Raw genomic sequence first — 17,726 nt, 5'->3', positions numbered from 1 at the left:
AGAAATTTTAGTTTCATTTATTTTGCTGCAATGCAAACATACAATAATGTTCTCTACTGGATTTTTTGGCCCAACTGATGACGTGTTGCTAATATCACATATCACATCAGTTGGTAAACTGGGATTTTTCTAAAAGCTGCGATGTGAGATGTTATGAAAACCAAGCAAACATGGAAACTACATGTCAGCCAAAGTCCGTTGTGAAATGTAATCAAACCCACATTTAATGGATGTAACATTATTTTGCACAATATTTTAAACCCTAAAACGACCAACTCAGTTATCGTACAACCTTCCTGAGTTGTCCGATGAGTTTCCGATCCTTCCCATCAATCTGACATAGTGGCACATAGCATATAAGTCCTTAGTTACTGTTGCTATGGTTGCCACGCTTTTCTATTTTCGCTCAGCACATGCATTTCACAATAACAGTGTAAGATTTTGCTCCCTTCTGGCAGTGAGAGTAAATAGTGGTCACCTGGGTGTAACTTCCTCGTCACTACTGTTGCGGCTGTGAAATGGTGGATAAATTGGTTTGAGCATCACAACTCCCAAGAAATTACTTATTTCACTATCAGAATTTGATCCATTTGGTCGGACAACATTTGGAAAGTCTAGAAGAGCCGCACGATTAAATTATTTTATCCCTCAAGTTAGCGGAGAGCTAACCTGAAGTTAGCTAGCTTGTTCAGCGGAAGTCTCTGGAGCACATGCTCTATCGGCGCCCTTCAGCTCTGGCAAACCAATCATTGCTGGTTGACGTAAAATGCATCACTACTGGTGAACCAGTGCGGGAAAGTCACCACAGACACCAGATTAAAAACTCCATATACTGTGAAATACAGAGGGATTTACCTGGTAGTGATAGGCTTAATCAGCATTGTGTGAACTCGTTGAGGTTGAATATTACAAACATTCATTCATATATAAAAGTCCTGCACTGAAGCTTTAAGGAACAAAGTTGCAGGTAGTGAGTCTGAGTTTGAAACGGGCCTTTCTGTGGGTGTCAGCTCATGAATCCACTCCCCAAACAGTTTACACAACTTCATAAACAGACAAAATTAGCAATTTTCATTTCCTCTGACAGTTTCTAAACATATACCGGCTCACATTATGTCGACAACAAAACTCTGTCTTTCTCCTACTCATCTTCACAACCTCTCTCTGTTCTCCTGCGCTCACCACAGAAGCCAAAAGCCGCCTCCGCATATTCATCTCGAGTAAATATTTTCATCCCAAAACAAATATTTGTCCTCTCTTTCGACCAGCGACTCCCTTTCCCATCCAGTTTCTTACTTCTTCTAATGCAACCAGATATCACCTCATCACACACACACACACACAGGAAAGTGTTAAGAGCATTAAAAACAAACACACAAGTGAACATTTCAGTGACGTACATGACTTAAAACTAACTACACTTTTAATTTTGAAAATATGAACTGAAAAGTCCAGCTTCATTTCATTATGGATAAATAAAGGATTACTCTACTTAAGATAGATTTTAATCCATTTTTTAGTTTATTTAAGTTTTCTTACTCTTTCCTTGTTCTGACTCAAGAAGGCGTTTGATAAATTTCAAGCCATTTTTGGACATAAATACACAGAACAGTCGTAGACATCAGCACACACCTGTCTATCTGCTGTGGTGCAGGTGCTCTCTGAGTGTCAGTCATCAGCCAGTTGAGACCAGTGATCCACATGTTGACCTCCTCCTCACTAAAGGCTGCAAAAACACAGAAGGACGACACACACAAAGAAAAATCTGAAAGTGTCTCTGGAGACTTCTTGTCCTCCAAATTTCAGTTTGCAAGTTTAGCAGACAAGCAGCTTGAATTAATGTTTATGTAAAAGTTCTTTTAAAGGCTAATTGCAGTTTATTACTTATAACTTTGGTCTTATTCTTGTAGTTTTGTCCATCGTTTTTATAAGTTATGATCTGGTCAAACGGGGCATCAAACACAAGCAGGTTGTCAGAGTTTAAAGTTTCAGTTATAATTTCATTGTTATTCAAAATATGTTTGTCTAACCTTGAAGTTTGTTTCCAACCTGTCAGATCGTCTGACTGCTCGTTATTCTTGTTACCGTGACGGTTAAGTGTTCCAAGATGTGGCCAAAATTGCAAACATAAGACCTGATAAACCAGGTTTATACTTTCAATAAAAGCGTGTTTCTAAAAAGAGGCTCAATCAAAGAACACATAGACTGCACCGATTTTATATCCTGTGGAGTTTCTGACTTCTAGAAGTGCTGTGGAGCAGTTTATCTATGAGTGAGTCGCCATTTAGTTTGTAGCAGGGATGCAGGTGATGCCATACACAGTCCTGCCAATGGTTTCGCACTATTCCACTGATCTACAGGTGGCTGTAACGCACCAAGAAATGCAGCGATGTGCCAACAAAAGGCAGTGAAGAAGAAGACTGCAATCTTGTAAACACTCATGTAAACAATGCAGGATTTAAAATTAATTAAAAATGAGATTTATAAATGTTTTTATGAGGAAGAAAAAGCTTTTTATGTTTACAAGAAAACTCCACATGGCACCTTTAACTGATCACATAATAACTGAGTGTAACTTCTAGTACTGCAGAGGACTGTGAGCACACACACACACAGCACATACACACACTGACCAGCAACACTGAGCGTCCTGAGGCGAAACTCCAGGCCGTAGAGCACAATGAAGCAGAGGGCGGAGTCCAGTTTACGAGCCTCCTCCGGGTAGCGCTCAAAATCGCGGGAGCCCTTTCCCAACCGCAGCTCCCGGATTTCTCGTATGTCAACTGGAGGAGGGAGAGAGGAAGGAAGGATAGTGTTGCATGAACACAAATATGCACAACCATAAATCACAGTATGGCACGTTGTTCATTTCCGTGCCAAACACACAGAAATCTGCTGCTGGAGAGTTGAACAAATGTAGTGTGTGTGTGTGTGTGTGTGTGTGTGTGTGTGTGTGAGTGAGAGAGAGTCCAGAAAACCCCAAAACAGATGCACAAACATTTCAGCTGTCGGAAGCAGGACGCTCTAAATGTCTGCAGCAGCCACACAAACACACAGTGTCAACTCTGCAGCCAAAGGTCATTTTTCCAATTTTACTCCACATTCCTATCAAACCTTTAATTTTATGCCTTAAAGGCGACTTCAAACTTTCATTCAGTAATAAACAAGCCCTAAAAAGACCAAAGTGAAGCCCTAAATGTTGCTTTTTTAATAATTTATAGTTTTATTAACATAATTGAATGTTTATATAAGCAGCTTTCCACTTAAACTTCAAAATAAAGGCTCATTTGAGGCAGAACAGGGAGTTTAAATGAAGGGTTTGTGTTCAGATTATGGGATGATTACGGTGTTTTTAAGGGATGTTTGTTTGATTGATTAGGTTTGGCATTTGTTTACCTCTTTGAAAACTGGTTTTGTCACCATTACATGGAACTATTTCTAGATTTCATGCACAAATTCAGCTCTTAGCTGTCATTATCAGTTAGTTTGAAGTTTACAGCCAATTTTCTTATTCTGCATGTGTAGAAATATAGATCCAAATTTCTTTTTTTTTGTCAAACACTCATAGTATATTGAAAATTATGCAAGAATATTTTTTTGTGTCAAGATTCTACATTTAAACCAAACAGCTCTGCATGTAGACTCAAATAACTTTTAAAAACAGGAATCTGCACTTTTGTTTTACTAATTTTATTGAATAAATTAGTCATAAACTTGCAATTAAAGGGAAATCTGAGGCATTAAATTCAGATATTTGAGGGACTGGAAGTTACTTGTGTACTGATTATTAAAATAATAAAGTTAATTCTAAATCTTAATATTAGGGAGTATGTGTAAAGATTATTGGATGATTTAAGCTTTTTATCTTTTTTTTCCAGGAATGTTTTTCTGACTCATTGGGTTTGTCTACAGTTTATCACTAATACATGACGGCATTTTTTAATTTCCAGCACAATTTCAGCTCTAACTTTGCTTTATCGTTTTGGCCAAAGCTCCGCAGCCACGTCTGCTAAATGAAAATTTGCATTCTGTACTTATAGAAATATGAATCCAAGTTGTTGTTTTTCTAATGTCAAACAATAGTCAGAATATCTAAAATTACACAAGCAACAAGATTTTATGCCCAAACTTGATTGACACATTTTGAGATAACAGCTGTTTCTACTTTTACATTTAAAAAAAGATTAAAATCTGCACTCGTGGAAGGTTTTATGCACTAATTTGTACCTGTTCTAATTCATAAAAATAAAGAGAATGAACAGTCTGAATATGTTGCATCAGGAGGGTTAACGAGTCGGCCAACCAGACCGCAGAGTATGATGTAAACTCTGGACTCCACTTTGACACTTGCAGCCGTCGACACACCCACAAAGAAAACCCCGGCTCATTGACATAGCAGATGTCTTGTGCAAACACACATAAACACACAGACCTACTATGTAACACACACACACACACACACACACACACAGAGAGCTTGGATGCTATTTGTCATCTTAGAGGAGCTTCAACTACAAGAAAAACAGGAATAAAGTAGAAAGAATAGAGAAATCCAAACAGCTTTTTTTTCCCCCCCATTTAGTATCAAAACTTCCCACTAGGATAAAGTTATCTGTCCAACAGGTAGAAAACACAGGAAAGGAACAATCTAAGCCTGTTATTGCTCTTTATCGAGCCACAGCGAGGCGTCCTCAGCAGGTTGGATATAATCCTGAATCAAACGGCTCAGAGAAGAAATCTGGTTCCTATCTGAGCCTCCTGCATGTGGAGATGACAGGGAGCACGCTTGGCATGAGATTAAGAGAAAAACTCAGCGATCCTCAGATGGAAACCATCCATACTTTACTGAGAGGGGGTTCAGTGTTAGAAGAAGCAGCAGCAGCGGCACACATAACTGACCTTGTAACACAGAAGTTCCAACTAGTGGTTTTATAAATAATCAATTAATCATTTACTAATACTTTACAGATCAGATAGAAACCTGATCATTGAGTTGACACGGATCTGTTTGGCAGTTTATCCTCCACCAGCATGAAACTTGCTTTGTCATTTTAGCTAGTGCTTTAAATAAGTCAACAAACCCCAACGAAAAGGCCAAAAATAACAATAAATTGATCTTCTAACAAGTATTATCTCTGCTAAATCTTATTCTTTTGTGTCACAGAGCTCCATTATTGTCCAAAAACACATCAATGAGCCACATCACTGCACCGGGTGACATGTTGCTTCATTACCACGAACACACACACACTGTAGTTTATTTTCACTCAATCCCACAGACACTGTCCTGCTGCCAGAAATACTCAATAGAAACACCAAATGGATTCATCAACAGCTGAAAATAGTCCCCCCCCCCAAAAAATGCACCATTTCCTCCTGTTTTAAGTAACATTTACCAAAAACTACAGTGTCCACCTCTTTTAGGAAATTACTGAGCCTTTTTATGCCTTTTTTTTTGCTCTTTGAATGAGATTCGTTGATAATAAGAAAGAAAAATTACACAAGACATTTTAGGCTCTAACATTGATCCACATTTTTTCAATTTTCCAAACAAGTAATTGATTAATCTAGAAAATAACAGACAGATTAATCAATAAGGAAATAATCAGTAGTTGCAGCCCTTGAATTGATGATGTAAGTTGGAACCGTTATGATTTATTAATAATGTGCTAACATTTATAACTGCTGGGAAATGATCATTAAGTGTTCCACGTGTATATTTAATGCTGGTTATCAGGTCATTTCAAATGATACTCAGCTCTAATAAAACCATTAATTATAACTCACAAATCTTTTATACACGGCGGCTTATTAGAAAGCGGTTCCCTTTACTTTCTACAGCGTTTTTCATAAGTTACAAAGAGCTGCACGCTCAGAGAAAACTAGACTCCAAGTTGATTTTCTTTCCAAGCGAATATTAAAAATATCCTCCAAAACCTGGTATTTGTTTTCCTCTGGTCTTTCCCTTTATTACTTCCTGCCATTTAGTCTGGACGTTGGACAATAAGGCAAACAGGCACGCAGCTCGCCAAATGTTACACTTCGCTCACCATGACTGCTTTAACACACCCTCTGCACTGCACACTACATAGACACAGATAGATAAGGAGAGTACAAAAAGCACACACACACATGCACGCATAGTATAATTCCTCCCACTGCGGCCTTTAATCCTGGTCCAGGCTGTAAACATGGTTGTGATAAAGACACACACATACTTCGGAGAACGCCTCTCTGATGTAAATTTTGATAAACGCAACAGGAAAGGAGAGGTGAGGGGAATCACATGGTGGGCCAACTGGAGATACATCAGAGTAGAAGAAACTGTCAAAAGCCTCCTAGAAATAAAACTGCAAAGAAAACAAGCATCACATCATTTTATATTTCAACAAAGAAGCTCATAAACCGCGTCTTTCTTTCTTTTTTTCCCCCGGGGCCGACCAGCTGTCAGCGCTACGCAGACACCGCTCGGACTGAATGAGAGTTCCTGAACGCACCACAAGTTATGTGCACTGCTGACCTGAAACCACCAGCCGTTGATAATTGCAGCTTATTTCCAGTGAAACAAACTGTTCCTGGTACAGCTGGTGACATCACTCCCTGCCAGATGGCAGAAGGCTACTCTGACATTATAAAGATGGGAGTAAGGAGTGAAAAATAAGAAAGAAATATGGTTAGAAGATGAATGAATGGATAGATGAGGAAATAAAAGATGCTAATAAACAGGCAGGGTGGAGTTAGAGAGTCTGGAAGTTGGGTTCAGCAGTTAGGATTGACTGTAAACCTGGATTAATGTCAACTCCACTGCTAAACTTCTAAAGTACAATTAAACTCTTTATTGATGAGCTGATAGATTCAACAGTGGCTGCATATTTTGGCTACACAGAAGTTTAACCCGACCAGGTTTAATGAAAATTCTTAGTCTTTAAAGGACGATATCAAACTATGATCATCACCATTTCTGTCCTGGTTTGGAGATAACTGGTTACTGCTGGTTTTAGTAAATGTTTGAGTCTGGTTCAAAGTTTGTATGGACCACTAGGGGCAGCAAACACAGCTAGAACAGTTACGCTGCAAGAAATGTGACAAAAAAAACCAGCAGGCTGAAAGGATTCATACTGATTTAATGGCTTCTGCTAAGAAAATAAATAAAAAGTATCAAAAATATAATCGTAACAACAAATCATGTGTATTTTGTGTTTTGCATGCTGTATAATTTTAGGTTTTTGCAGAGACAGAATGCAACAAGTCACTCTGGAAACCACACCCACCGGAGGAGAATAATATGCAACCAAGGGCTAAGCTAGCTATGCAACCGAGGGCTAAGCTAGCTATGCAACCGGGGGCTAAGCTAGCTAAAAACATTAGATTTCAGCATGTCAAAGGATTATTTCAGCACCCTTTGTCTACCAGAGAGGAAAAGTTAGTTTATAGCATATCCTGAAACACGTTACATTCTATATGTTATGATGCAATACATAAAAAACAAAGGCTGACATCACATCACATCCACAGTAGAGACAACATAACTGTATAGAAGGCTCTTTTAACAGTTAGCATTTCAGTTGAATGCAGGTTAGCTATTCTGTGACTTAAACGTCTTTTACAAACACCACATAACTTTCAATTAAACAGCTGTTCTGTTTTCACATTCAACATGTGTGTTCTCTGTAACTTTAATCACTTTTATCCTTCTTAAAGACTCAGTTTTTCAGTTTGGCAGCTTATGAAAACTTAGTTCTGGGTTCTCTACCCTGTTGAAAGTGCATCCCAACACATAACAGCTTTTAGGCGTTTTTCTGTAGTTTGCTAGCAGACAGAAGTGACAAGACACCATTGTGTCACTGCTGTTAAGTGTATTGAGACACCCTGGTGTGATTTTGCACTTTCAATAAATAAACTTAAACCTTCAACTCAGTACAAAGTCAAATGGAGAGCGATGAACTGTTTTCCCTCCAGGCTGGGTGGAACTTAATTGTGTTCTGTCTCTGTGTTTATTTCCTACTTTCCAGGCAGCCGGTGGTTTCCATTCATTTACACATGTATGCTATCAATCAATTAGCAGACTCTTCTACAGTTGTGTAATCAATCACAGTGAACATCAAGTCTGTGCTCATTTCTGTCAAAGTTACATTTTAGTTGTAACATGATGTGCAGACTTGAGATAACATCGAGCACCTAAACTGGATTAACATGTTACAAAAAAATGTATTTATGGAAACATTCAAATCTCACAAAAAATGGGTTTAGTATAGATTTTTTGCAATGCAGGGTTACAATTCAGATGGTTGTCTTTTAATTATTTGGTTAGTGATATTAAGACTGTTTGAGGACTTTAAATCTGCATTCGGACTGCTTTATATTTATTGAGCTTTAAAAACTTAACAAAGGCTACTTTTGCAAATAGTTTGCACAACTATAACCTGTGGGTCTGGTATTATATCCATGAGATAAACTGTACTTGGACTGTTCACTGGCTGTTGCATTTTCAAGTACGACTCCTCACCTTTCAACATGCAAATAAACTTTACAGCATACATAAACTGAAAATGTTTAGCTTAATTTTGCAGACCCCAAACATTGTGATTTTGAGGTCATCAGGGGATTCTCAGGTTAAGTAAAAGGTCTGAGACGCCCCCCGTATTTGCAAAGTGGTTTAAACCTGATGACCTAATTGTGGTTTCAACAATTTCTTGTTGGTGCAAATGACCCTGAGTGTCTCAGGCATCCACAGCGCCTCATTTGTAGGTCCTTGTCTGTACTTCCTGCAGAAGATGCTGGGCCTTTTGTTTTCTTGCAACCAGCCAGTCCTTCAATCTGAGACAGGAAGTTAGACACTCCCTGATAACCCCACACTTCCTGTGCCTCAGGATTTAATACCTCCACTGTTTGCCAAAGAGCTCATCTCAAAGAAAAACACTGATTAGATGTGTGTGTGTGCGTGTAGCAAAGCCGAGGGAGAAACTTTATTTTAAAGCAAACAGTAGAAAAAAAAAAGTATCAGGCAACAAAAACAGAGGAAGGGAAAAAAAAAAGGAGAGAAGGGGGAGGTGAGTGTAGACAGAGAGAGGGGGTCAGTTAGATAAATATGACCGAGATTTCTGGGAACAAAAGACCAAAGCATCAGGTGAGTGACCTTGAAAATGCAAAAAAGAAAGTGAAAGAAAACAGACTGAGAAAGTGATACGGGAGGTCAGAGAAAATCTGGAAAGGAGATGGGTGTTTAGGTGGACGTGGGAGGGGTGGGGGGGGGGAATTGGGAGAGGACAGCTGGAGGAAAATAGTGAGACGGGAGTGGAGGAGGGGAAAAGAGGTGGGTAGCTGAAAGATAGAGCTGTGGGAGATAAAGTGAAGGCGAGACCTGCTGAGTTCCAGGAATGTAGTGGTGGGGTTGTCCAGAGGGAGGCTGTTTGTAAAGAGGCGTTTGTGGGTTATGAAAACGCGTGTGTGTTTGTGTGAAAGCAGTGTTTTTAACCGGTGTGTAGATTTGGTGTGATTTAGCAGTGTAGGTGCTCGCTGTGTTTACATGCACGCTTGGGCTCATACAGAGGATGTTGCCCTGTGGATTAGCAAAGGCGCCGTTTATACGATTTATGATTATGGATAAATAATTGATGAGGGCTCCCTGAGAAGGAACAACACCTACATGTGTGCAGCAGCCATTAGTCTCTGAGCTTTCATGGAAAGAGGGGTTGGCTTCTGGAAATACAAAATAAGAGAAAACTACGGAGGTCCTGAGAGGTAAAAACACTGCAACTTATAAAAACACAATATTATAAAGAAGAAAACATCTTTTTCAGTTTGACAACACATACACAGCATTTAAAAGAAATAAAATACGAGCAAATTAAGAAACACATTCACCAATTTGACCAAACGTCTTCACAAGAAAAACGTAATGTCAGTCGCCAAAAACGACCTATAGTTACGTTTGACTGACAGACGCCATCTAGTGGCTGTAATAAGTATGACCTCATTCAGAGGTGGGGGGTTGGGTGGATGGATAGACTTAGCAGACTTAGTTGCAGGAGACTGTCATTTGCTTCCCGTTTCCAACCGCGAGTGAGGACAGTTTTTTTTAAAAACGTAACTATGACTGTCATGGTGTTGCCATGACGACGAACAATGCCTAACTTTAAGGGAAATAGTAACTTTAACCCACACAACGTTTCAAGTGATCATTTTAACCCAAACCATCATCTTTCCTTCAACCTAACCTAGTGGTTTTAGTGCCTAAACCTAACCAGACCTTAACCACAGTGTTGTCACATCATAACACGTTATTATTTATTAACAGTGATGTGTAACGGTTTTGAAAAGTGCAGACAAATGATGTTGTCCTGCCGATTACTGCTGACAGAGGTGCCTGATTAGAAAACGCTCTCATTAGTCGCTCTTGAGTGCACGGTCAAACAGTTGTTTAATGTGGAGGATTCGTTGCGAAATGTGCTGCAAAAACAGAAAACAACCAAATACAGAAACGCGCCGCAAATACAGAAAACACACTGAAAATACATTACAGAAACGTGCTACAAATATAGAAACACACTGCAAATACAAAGAAAACAACCAAATAGGTAAACACGCTGAAAATACAGAAACACGCTGCAAATACAGAAACGCGCTACAAATATAGAAACGCACTGCAAATACAGAAAAGCGCAATAAATACAGAAAACGCACTGCAAATACAGAAAAAACAACCAAATATGTAAATGTGCTACAAATATGGAAACAAGCTGCAAATACAGAAATGCACTGCAAAAACAGAAGCGTACTATAAATACAGAAACGCAGTGTAAAACACAGAAATGCCCTGCAAATACAGAAATACCCTACAAATAATGCAACACATTGCAAATACAGAAAAAACAACCAAGTATGTAAATGCACTGTAATTTGCTTATGTTGTCAAATTGAATTATAATGTGTTTCTCAATTTTTTCAGGATTCATTTCTTTGTTTCCTTATAAATTCCGCACATGTGTTGTCAAGCTGGTGAGGATGTTTTCTTTATTTGCTTTCGTTTTGTTAATTTGCAGTCTGTTGACCTCTCTGGGCCACCGTAGAAATTACACAAAAGTGAAGGAGAATAAAGAAAGTGTCACCTTCAGCTGCCAGACTTCTCAATAAACCTATTTCTCTCTTATAGAGGAGGACTCTAAAGGTTTTTTTTTTTTTTTTTTTTTACAACATGCTACCATAAAGTCTGAGAGTTAGAATAACACATGGCAGACAGAAGGAAACTCTATCATGCCAGTTGTGAATGCCATAAGTTTTCTCGGTGCTAACAGACACTGTAACAAATCCTCCCCCAGGCCACAAAATCCAGGGCGCAGACAATAGCCTCCACACCCCAGACAGGCAGAACGGTGCTCCAACAGGCCGACTTGAAAGCACAACAACAACCTACTGCTTTAAGTTTACCACTGACACTTGACTCTATTCCAGCAGGCCGCCTCAGACCACAATCAGTCAGTCAGTCAGTCACTCAAGAGGACAGACAGGAAGCTCAGAGCTGAGCGAGGACTCGGGATCAATGTGGCGACAGCAGCACGCACTCCACTCTCTCTGGAGAGCTACTGGGAGGCTGACATGGAGGAAGAAGGGGTCACAGGGTCGCGATCTGTCTGTCCGCTGAGGGGTCGGTGACAGTGCGTCAGCTGCAAGTTTGGGTCAGGATGGGAGGGTGTAAAGGGACATCAAACTACCACATGCATGAGTCACATGCAGCGATTCTCATTCTTGCACCTTTACAGCAGACATACACGCAGAAAGGATCAAAACAAACTTGTTTTTTTTAAAGGGCCAGTTCACCAACATTATAAAAAGACATGTTTTTCTACTTAGCCCTGATGGTATCCAGATCCATATCAATATAGACAGTTTAGGATTTAGAAGATGCAGGGTTTGAGATCTCTGTCTCTGATCTGTCGTTTGAATTTCTTTGATTCGAGTGCTACTATGGTGCCTTAAAAATCTTGAGCTTTAAAATAGTATTTTGACAACATTGTTAAGGCTGCAACTAAAATTACATTCATTATCAATTAATCTGCAAATTATTTTCTCCATTGATCAAATATGTCTATAAAATGTCAGAAAATAGTGAAAAATGTCCGTTATAATTTCCCAGAATCAAAGGTTACATCTTCATATGTGTTTTTTTGTTTGACCAACAGTTTAAAACCCAAATATAATCAGTTTACTGTCATGTATGACAAAGAAAACCATTATCACATGTGAGGAGCTGCAACCAGCAAATATTTAACCTTTTTGATTCAAAAATGACTAAAACGATTATCAAAATAGTTAAAGATTGATCTATTTGATCGACTAATCATCGCAGCTCTAAACAGTCTTAAATCAAGAGCTTTTTTCAGAGCTTTCAACCACATTTCATGGTTGTCCTCAGTGAACAGAATTTGCTTAGTTAGCATGACGACATGTATAATATATGAAACTACATACAACCAGCTGTTAGCATGTGACCAAAGTTCCATATTTAGGTAACATTTATCACAACTAAACCAACTCCCTCCGATGATGAAGACTGTGAAAATGTGATTGAAAGCCCTAGAAAAGCTAGTAAGTGGATCTTGTTATTTATTATTTCCTCAAGATACTTTTTTGATGCCGTTCTTTGAGAAAATATTAACGTTTTCCTACAAACCTTTTTCTAAAATTTAAAAAGAAAAGAAGCAAAAGTTCTCTAAATGTTGTTATGATGTCTAAACACAAACAGCTGCAAAAGAAATGTGTCTAAACAACAACGTAGCAAAATTCTGATTTAAAATCAGAAACAATCTGATCAAAGAATGAGCAAACAAATGCCAACTTTTAGTATCTGACAGTTTCATTACTCATGTGGACACATTTTAGTAGGTACATAAAAAATAATGAGATCCTGTACCCATCCTAGATTCTTCTTGTGTGTGCATGATTTAAAGGTTCAGTTCACTCAAATAACAAAAGACGTTTTCTCACTTTGCCGTCTAGTAATGCAGAAGGTTTCGGTTTTGTGCCAAGATTTTGACGTACAAACCTCAGAAACATCAGCTGCTCTTTCAAATACGAACCAAGTAAATGGAACTCTGTTGGTCGTGCTGGACGCATTAAAAAAACGAAGTAAAGAGGAGCCTGTCTTTCTAGAAACAATGTCCCCGTTACTCTGGACAACACTGAGACTTCAGTGTTAACAGTTCTCACTGGAAGTAGTTTCCACAGGAGAAATAGTCCCAATGAAAAGTGTTGACAGTGACACCAGGAAACTGTTTCCACAAAGAGAGTCCAGTTTTATTTAAATGTCAGTTTTCAATGCTGTGAGCACAACAAACAACACACACCATTCACCTTCCATTATACTGGGACGTCTGCAGAAGACTAAATAACAAATCCCAGCACATTAAAACTTCCTGCATAGCGAAACAGCAGAAGAGTAAATGTCACCAGATACTTCTGTTATAGATTTTTGCTTTTTGTTTTTGTGAAATACTGGTTCACCTCTTCTGGCTTCTAAAAATCCTTCAAATAAAACAATCTGAGACGTTCTAACCTGTGATGATGGGTGACCAGTAGGCAGCACTTTCTTTTAAAGGGGAACAAACCAGTAAGATTGGAAACCAGTGCTGGTAAACATGCACACACAGAAGAAGAAAGTGTCCCTGGTGTTCTGTTACTGTCTTTGTCAGCATGTTTCAGTATCTGTGACAGCACACAATATAAAAAACCACCAGTACTTCACCATTTCTGTAAATACTCACTCTCTCCTTCTACTTTATCCGGGTTTCGACTCCACACTATCTGCCTGGTGTCCTGTTTGATCTGGAAGGTTCTCCTCTCAGGACGCTGGGACTTCTTCTGGTAGAAGATGGTCATCACCGTGCCCATCTCCAGGCTGTGGAGGATGCGGGGACCTGCTTCTGTCCAGTCCAGCATCCTGGAGGCAATGACCGGACCAGCAGCCCCCGCGGCACCACCGGCGGCCTCCTCGGCACAGCCATTGAGACAGCCGCTGAACCTGGCTGCACACATCTTCACTGCATAGCTACGAAGGAAGAAAAAAAACCTTGCAGGATTTACTGATCTGTTGTGGTTTCTGATTGAGGATGCTCTCTCGTCCTTTAATCACTTACTGGAAGCACCACAGTTAATCCGACATGTCCAAAAAAACCGACTGGTTCGAGGAGGAAATCTTGTTAAGGACCCAAATTGTGCCACTCAGGGCAAGTTCACATTAAAACACAAGCTTAAAGACATCACTCAGCAGCTACAGAGCTGACACACTGAAATGTCTGAGATGTGAATTATCCTCTGGTCCTCTGGAGGGGGAGTGTATCCCTGTGTTATCCTTTCCAGATGCTTCTGGCAGCACACCAGCGAAATCCGCTCGGAGTGAGTTCTCATCACCGCTGGACTCAGGTTTCCACCCTCAATGTGTCCTCCTGCTAGTCCTCCAGTCCACGACAGCACAGGCAGCAGAGTCCGGCTTTAAATCCAGCTCGTACCGCCGCCGCGTCGTCGCCTGCTGCTTCTGCCGCTCGCGCGGTAAACACGATGTATCTCCCCTTTCTGATTTTGGGAAAATGAAGTCAGTACGAGCGACAAAGACGCCGAGTTATGTAATGACGAGTCGGACAAATACCCGGAGGTGGGTGCAGCGGGACGGCCGGGAGGAGGACGTGCATCGGCGGGCGCTGTGTGTCGGCTTCACGGAGATGGGAGAGCACGGAGCGGCCGCGGCGAGAACCGTGTGCGCTCCCATCCGCCAAACCATTCTGCTCTCCCCTCACACGCTCCTCTCCGGGCTCATTTCATTACACCACCGACAGGACAGGATGCATTTATCCGACGCAGTCACCCGTTTGGAGACACCGTACACAGGCGTGCGGGGTTGAGCTGCGCGTCCACTGCCCCACTTCTTCCTCCTCTCTCTCTCTCTCTCTGTCTCTGTCTCTGTCTCTCTCTCTCTCTGCCTGCGCGTCCGCTCAGCTCCAACGCCAGAGGTCTTGAGAGGAAATTAGGGCTAGCAGACCGGAAAAGCTTGATCAGATTTTTTTTTTCTTCTCTGTGCTGTAGTGTATCTGAGGGAGGATGAGGGGAGTGGAGGGAGAGTCGTAGCGGAGAGCCGGAGAAGGAGAGGAGGGAGAGAGCAGAGCGACCTCCGCGGGCCTCCAGGAGATCTGCAGCTTCACCATGGAAGGAAAAGAAAAGAGATTTGTGTGCTTGTGTGTGTTTCTGACCTAGCCTACTTTCAGGGACATATCTCAGACTTAACACCAAACGTTGGGTCCCTAATTGGGTAAAAACGTGATTTTTTGGGTCAATGGTTCCAGGAAACGAATGTAAATATATGTAATGTCCCCAAAAGTGACCTAAGTAAACGTGTGTGTGTGTGTGTGTGTGTGTGTGTGTGTGTGTGTGTGTGTGTGTGTGTGTGTGTGTGTGTGTGTATCTAGGTGTGTGTGTGTGTGTGTGGGTGGGAGACGATAAGTCAAGTCAAAAGGTCAAGTGGGGTTCAGATTGCAAAGGTCACTTTGATGTAACATCAGTAATGACAGTAAATCCTATTTTTGAAGTGATAGATTTCATAAATTAATTTACTTTATTTGATCATTAATCAACATTCAAACAAATGTTAATATACCCAAGTTAGTCAAAAGGTTAGTTTTTATCAGCGGTACCTTTGCCTGATGTTGTTCAGCATCATAGAATAGTTAAAATAATATAATATAGTTAAAAACATACTACACTGTGATGAAAATCATACAAACAATACAGTTAAACAACATGACTGATGATGCAGGTACAGTATGAATACAGTCATGTTAAAGGTGTTAAAAGTGTCAACTTATATTTCCAGAACATAAATGTATAAATGTTTTTAACAGAATAAAATAAAACATAACATAAAGATAACTTAATGACAGCAAGATAGTAAAAAAGTGAAAAGTGAAGCTGGCAGTTAAATATTACAGCTGATAATAAAATATATGTAATTATTTTAGTTTAAAATACAAAATATGCAGCTTTTCTACCCATTCAGTATTTATTTAAGCACTCTTTCACACCTTTGCACTATTTGTATCCTGTTTACAGTTAACAGAAATGGTTTTCACCTGTATACAGACATAATATGTTGTTTCTATACGTTCGTATCTGTTTTTTCACCCACTTGTACTTTATAATGACATGTTAATATTCAATTATCTTTGTCCAACTTGTTGTGCATGTGTCTTTCATTTTGTGCGTGAGCACATTGAGAGCCTCTAGAAACCGCAGTCTATTCCTCTTGTGCATAAACATACTCGGCCAATAAAACCGATTCTCATTCTCAATAAATATTTCTCAAGTCCAGAACAAATGGTTCTAATCCTGAGATATCTGTTCAACTTTTGACCTTTGCGTGTCTTCATCAGACAAAAGACAGAACGTCCAATGTTAACAGCGTTACCAGCAACAATAAAACTCATGTTAAAGGTGACGTACTTTGGGAAGTAAAAGGAGTCGACTTGTGGTCGGAGAAGTAAAAAGACTCTTTTGTTTGCAAACATGCTTCACTGCTGAAGTATCCTGGAGCACAAATCCCTCCCAGCGTCAGCACTGCTGCGCCGTGTTATGAGGAACTGGGGATGAACTAACAGTCACAAATCATCCAAATAAAACGATTTAAGTCTGATTAAAAGTTGCTGAATACATTTCCTCAAGTATTTTACTTAAATATCATTTTGAGACACTTTACTTCAGACTAATAGACTGAATAATTAGTCCACCAATCATAGAATTAGTCAATAAATTGACTATAAAGAAAATAATTATTAGCTGCATCCATAAAATATTGTAATTTGAATTCTTCTACCTTTATTGACAATCATACATAGTTAGGAGATGTTTTTATGCAGCTTATAAAATATGATGCATCCCTGAAGATTAAACGAAACAATGCAAAATTGTTAAAATTATCAACCAGCTACATTAAACTGCTGCTTATATGTTAATACAACAGTAAAAACTAATCCAATAGTCTGTATATATGAAACACTGAAACACTTTAAAAGGGGCCATAATTAGTTTTTAAACTTGAAGTATATTTTGCTTAAGTTTGATTTTAAGTGCTATTTTATAATAGAGTAGTTTTACATTGTTTTACTGCAACTTTTACTCAAGTAAAACTTCTTTCAGTACTTGTTGCAATACTGATGGTGTTAGTATCAGTTACAGTCATGTTGGCAGAAGAAAAACTTCAGTAACGAGCGTTAAAAAGAATCCACATCTGCTCTGCTCCGGCTGTGAAACAAACCGAAGTATCGAGTGTGGAAGAGTGTGAGATTCACCACCGAGTGTTGTCCGGTCAGTCCGGTGCGATGACATCACAGCCTCTTCCGTGTCTAATCAGCTCCACATGTCTCCTCTCCGAGTGTATCTGCATCGCTACTACCACTGGCCAGCAGGCAGCCAATCAGAATTCAAGGAAACACTTCTCACATGTCCTGGAGCAAAAACAGGCAGGAGAGTGAGGGGGATCATGATGGAGAGAACTCTTCAGTCAATAACTGAACCAGTTTAAAAACCAGATTTACTTATTCTTTAAAGTCCAACTTAAACAGGACAAGGAGTTAAATCAGCTGTTGATTCCTCTTCAGTGAAGTTTCTTTTAACATTTTCTCAGTTTTGAAGTCAGTTTTTCATTTGTCACACAGATTTAAAGCTAAAGCTGCTGCTGCTGTTGT

At 39.7% G+C, this 17,726-nt stretch overlaps 1 protein-coding gene across 1 annotated transcript in view; it reads right to left on the bottom strand.

Moving 5' to 3' along the window:
- The window catches only part of LOC121900182 (1-phosphatidylinositol 4,5-bisphosphate phosphodiesterase gamma-1-like), a 34,767-nt gene extending 20,525 nt beyond the window's left edge, over positions 1 to 14,242 (bottom strand). Inside the window, exons 1-4 of the mRNA XM_042416238.1 lie at positions 14,133 to 14,242; positions 13,761 to 14,044; positions 2,634 to 2,783; positions 1,633 to 1,726 (exon numbers count right to left, since the gene is read on the bottom strand). Of these exons, the coding sequence (XP_042272172.1) occupies positions 1,633 to 1,726; positions 2,634 to 2,783; positions 13,761 to 14,031 (515 nt within the window). The 5' untranslated portion in view covers positions 14,032 to 14,044; positions 14,133 to 14,242. The remainder of the gene's footprint in view (positions 1 to 1,632; positions 1,727 to 2,633; positions 2,784 to 13,760; positions 14,045 to 14,132) is intronic.
- Positions 14,243 to 17,726: the final 3,484 nt, after the last annotated feature.

This window comes from Thunnus maccoyii, chromosome 7, assembly GCF_910596095.1.
Source record: "Thunnus maccoyii chromosome 7, fThuMac1.1, whole genome shotgun sequence".
Classification (NCBI taxonomy): domain Eukaryota; kingdom Metazoa; phylum Chordata; class Actinopteri; order Scombriformes; family Scombridae; genus Thunnus; species Thunnus maccoyii.
The sequence above is the reverse complement of the archived record's forward strand: the minus strand, read 5'-3'. Positions and strand labels throughout refer to the sequence as shown.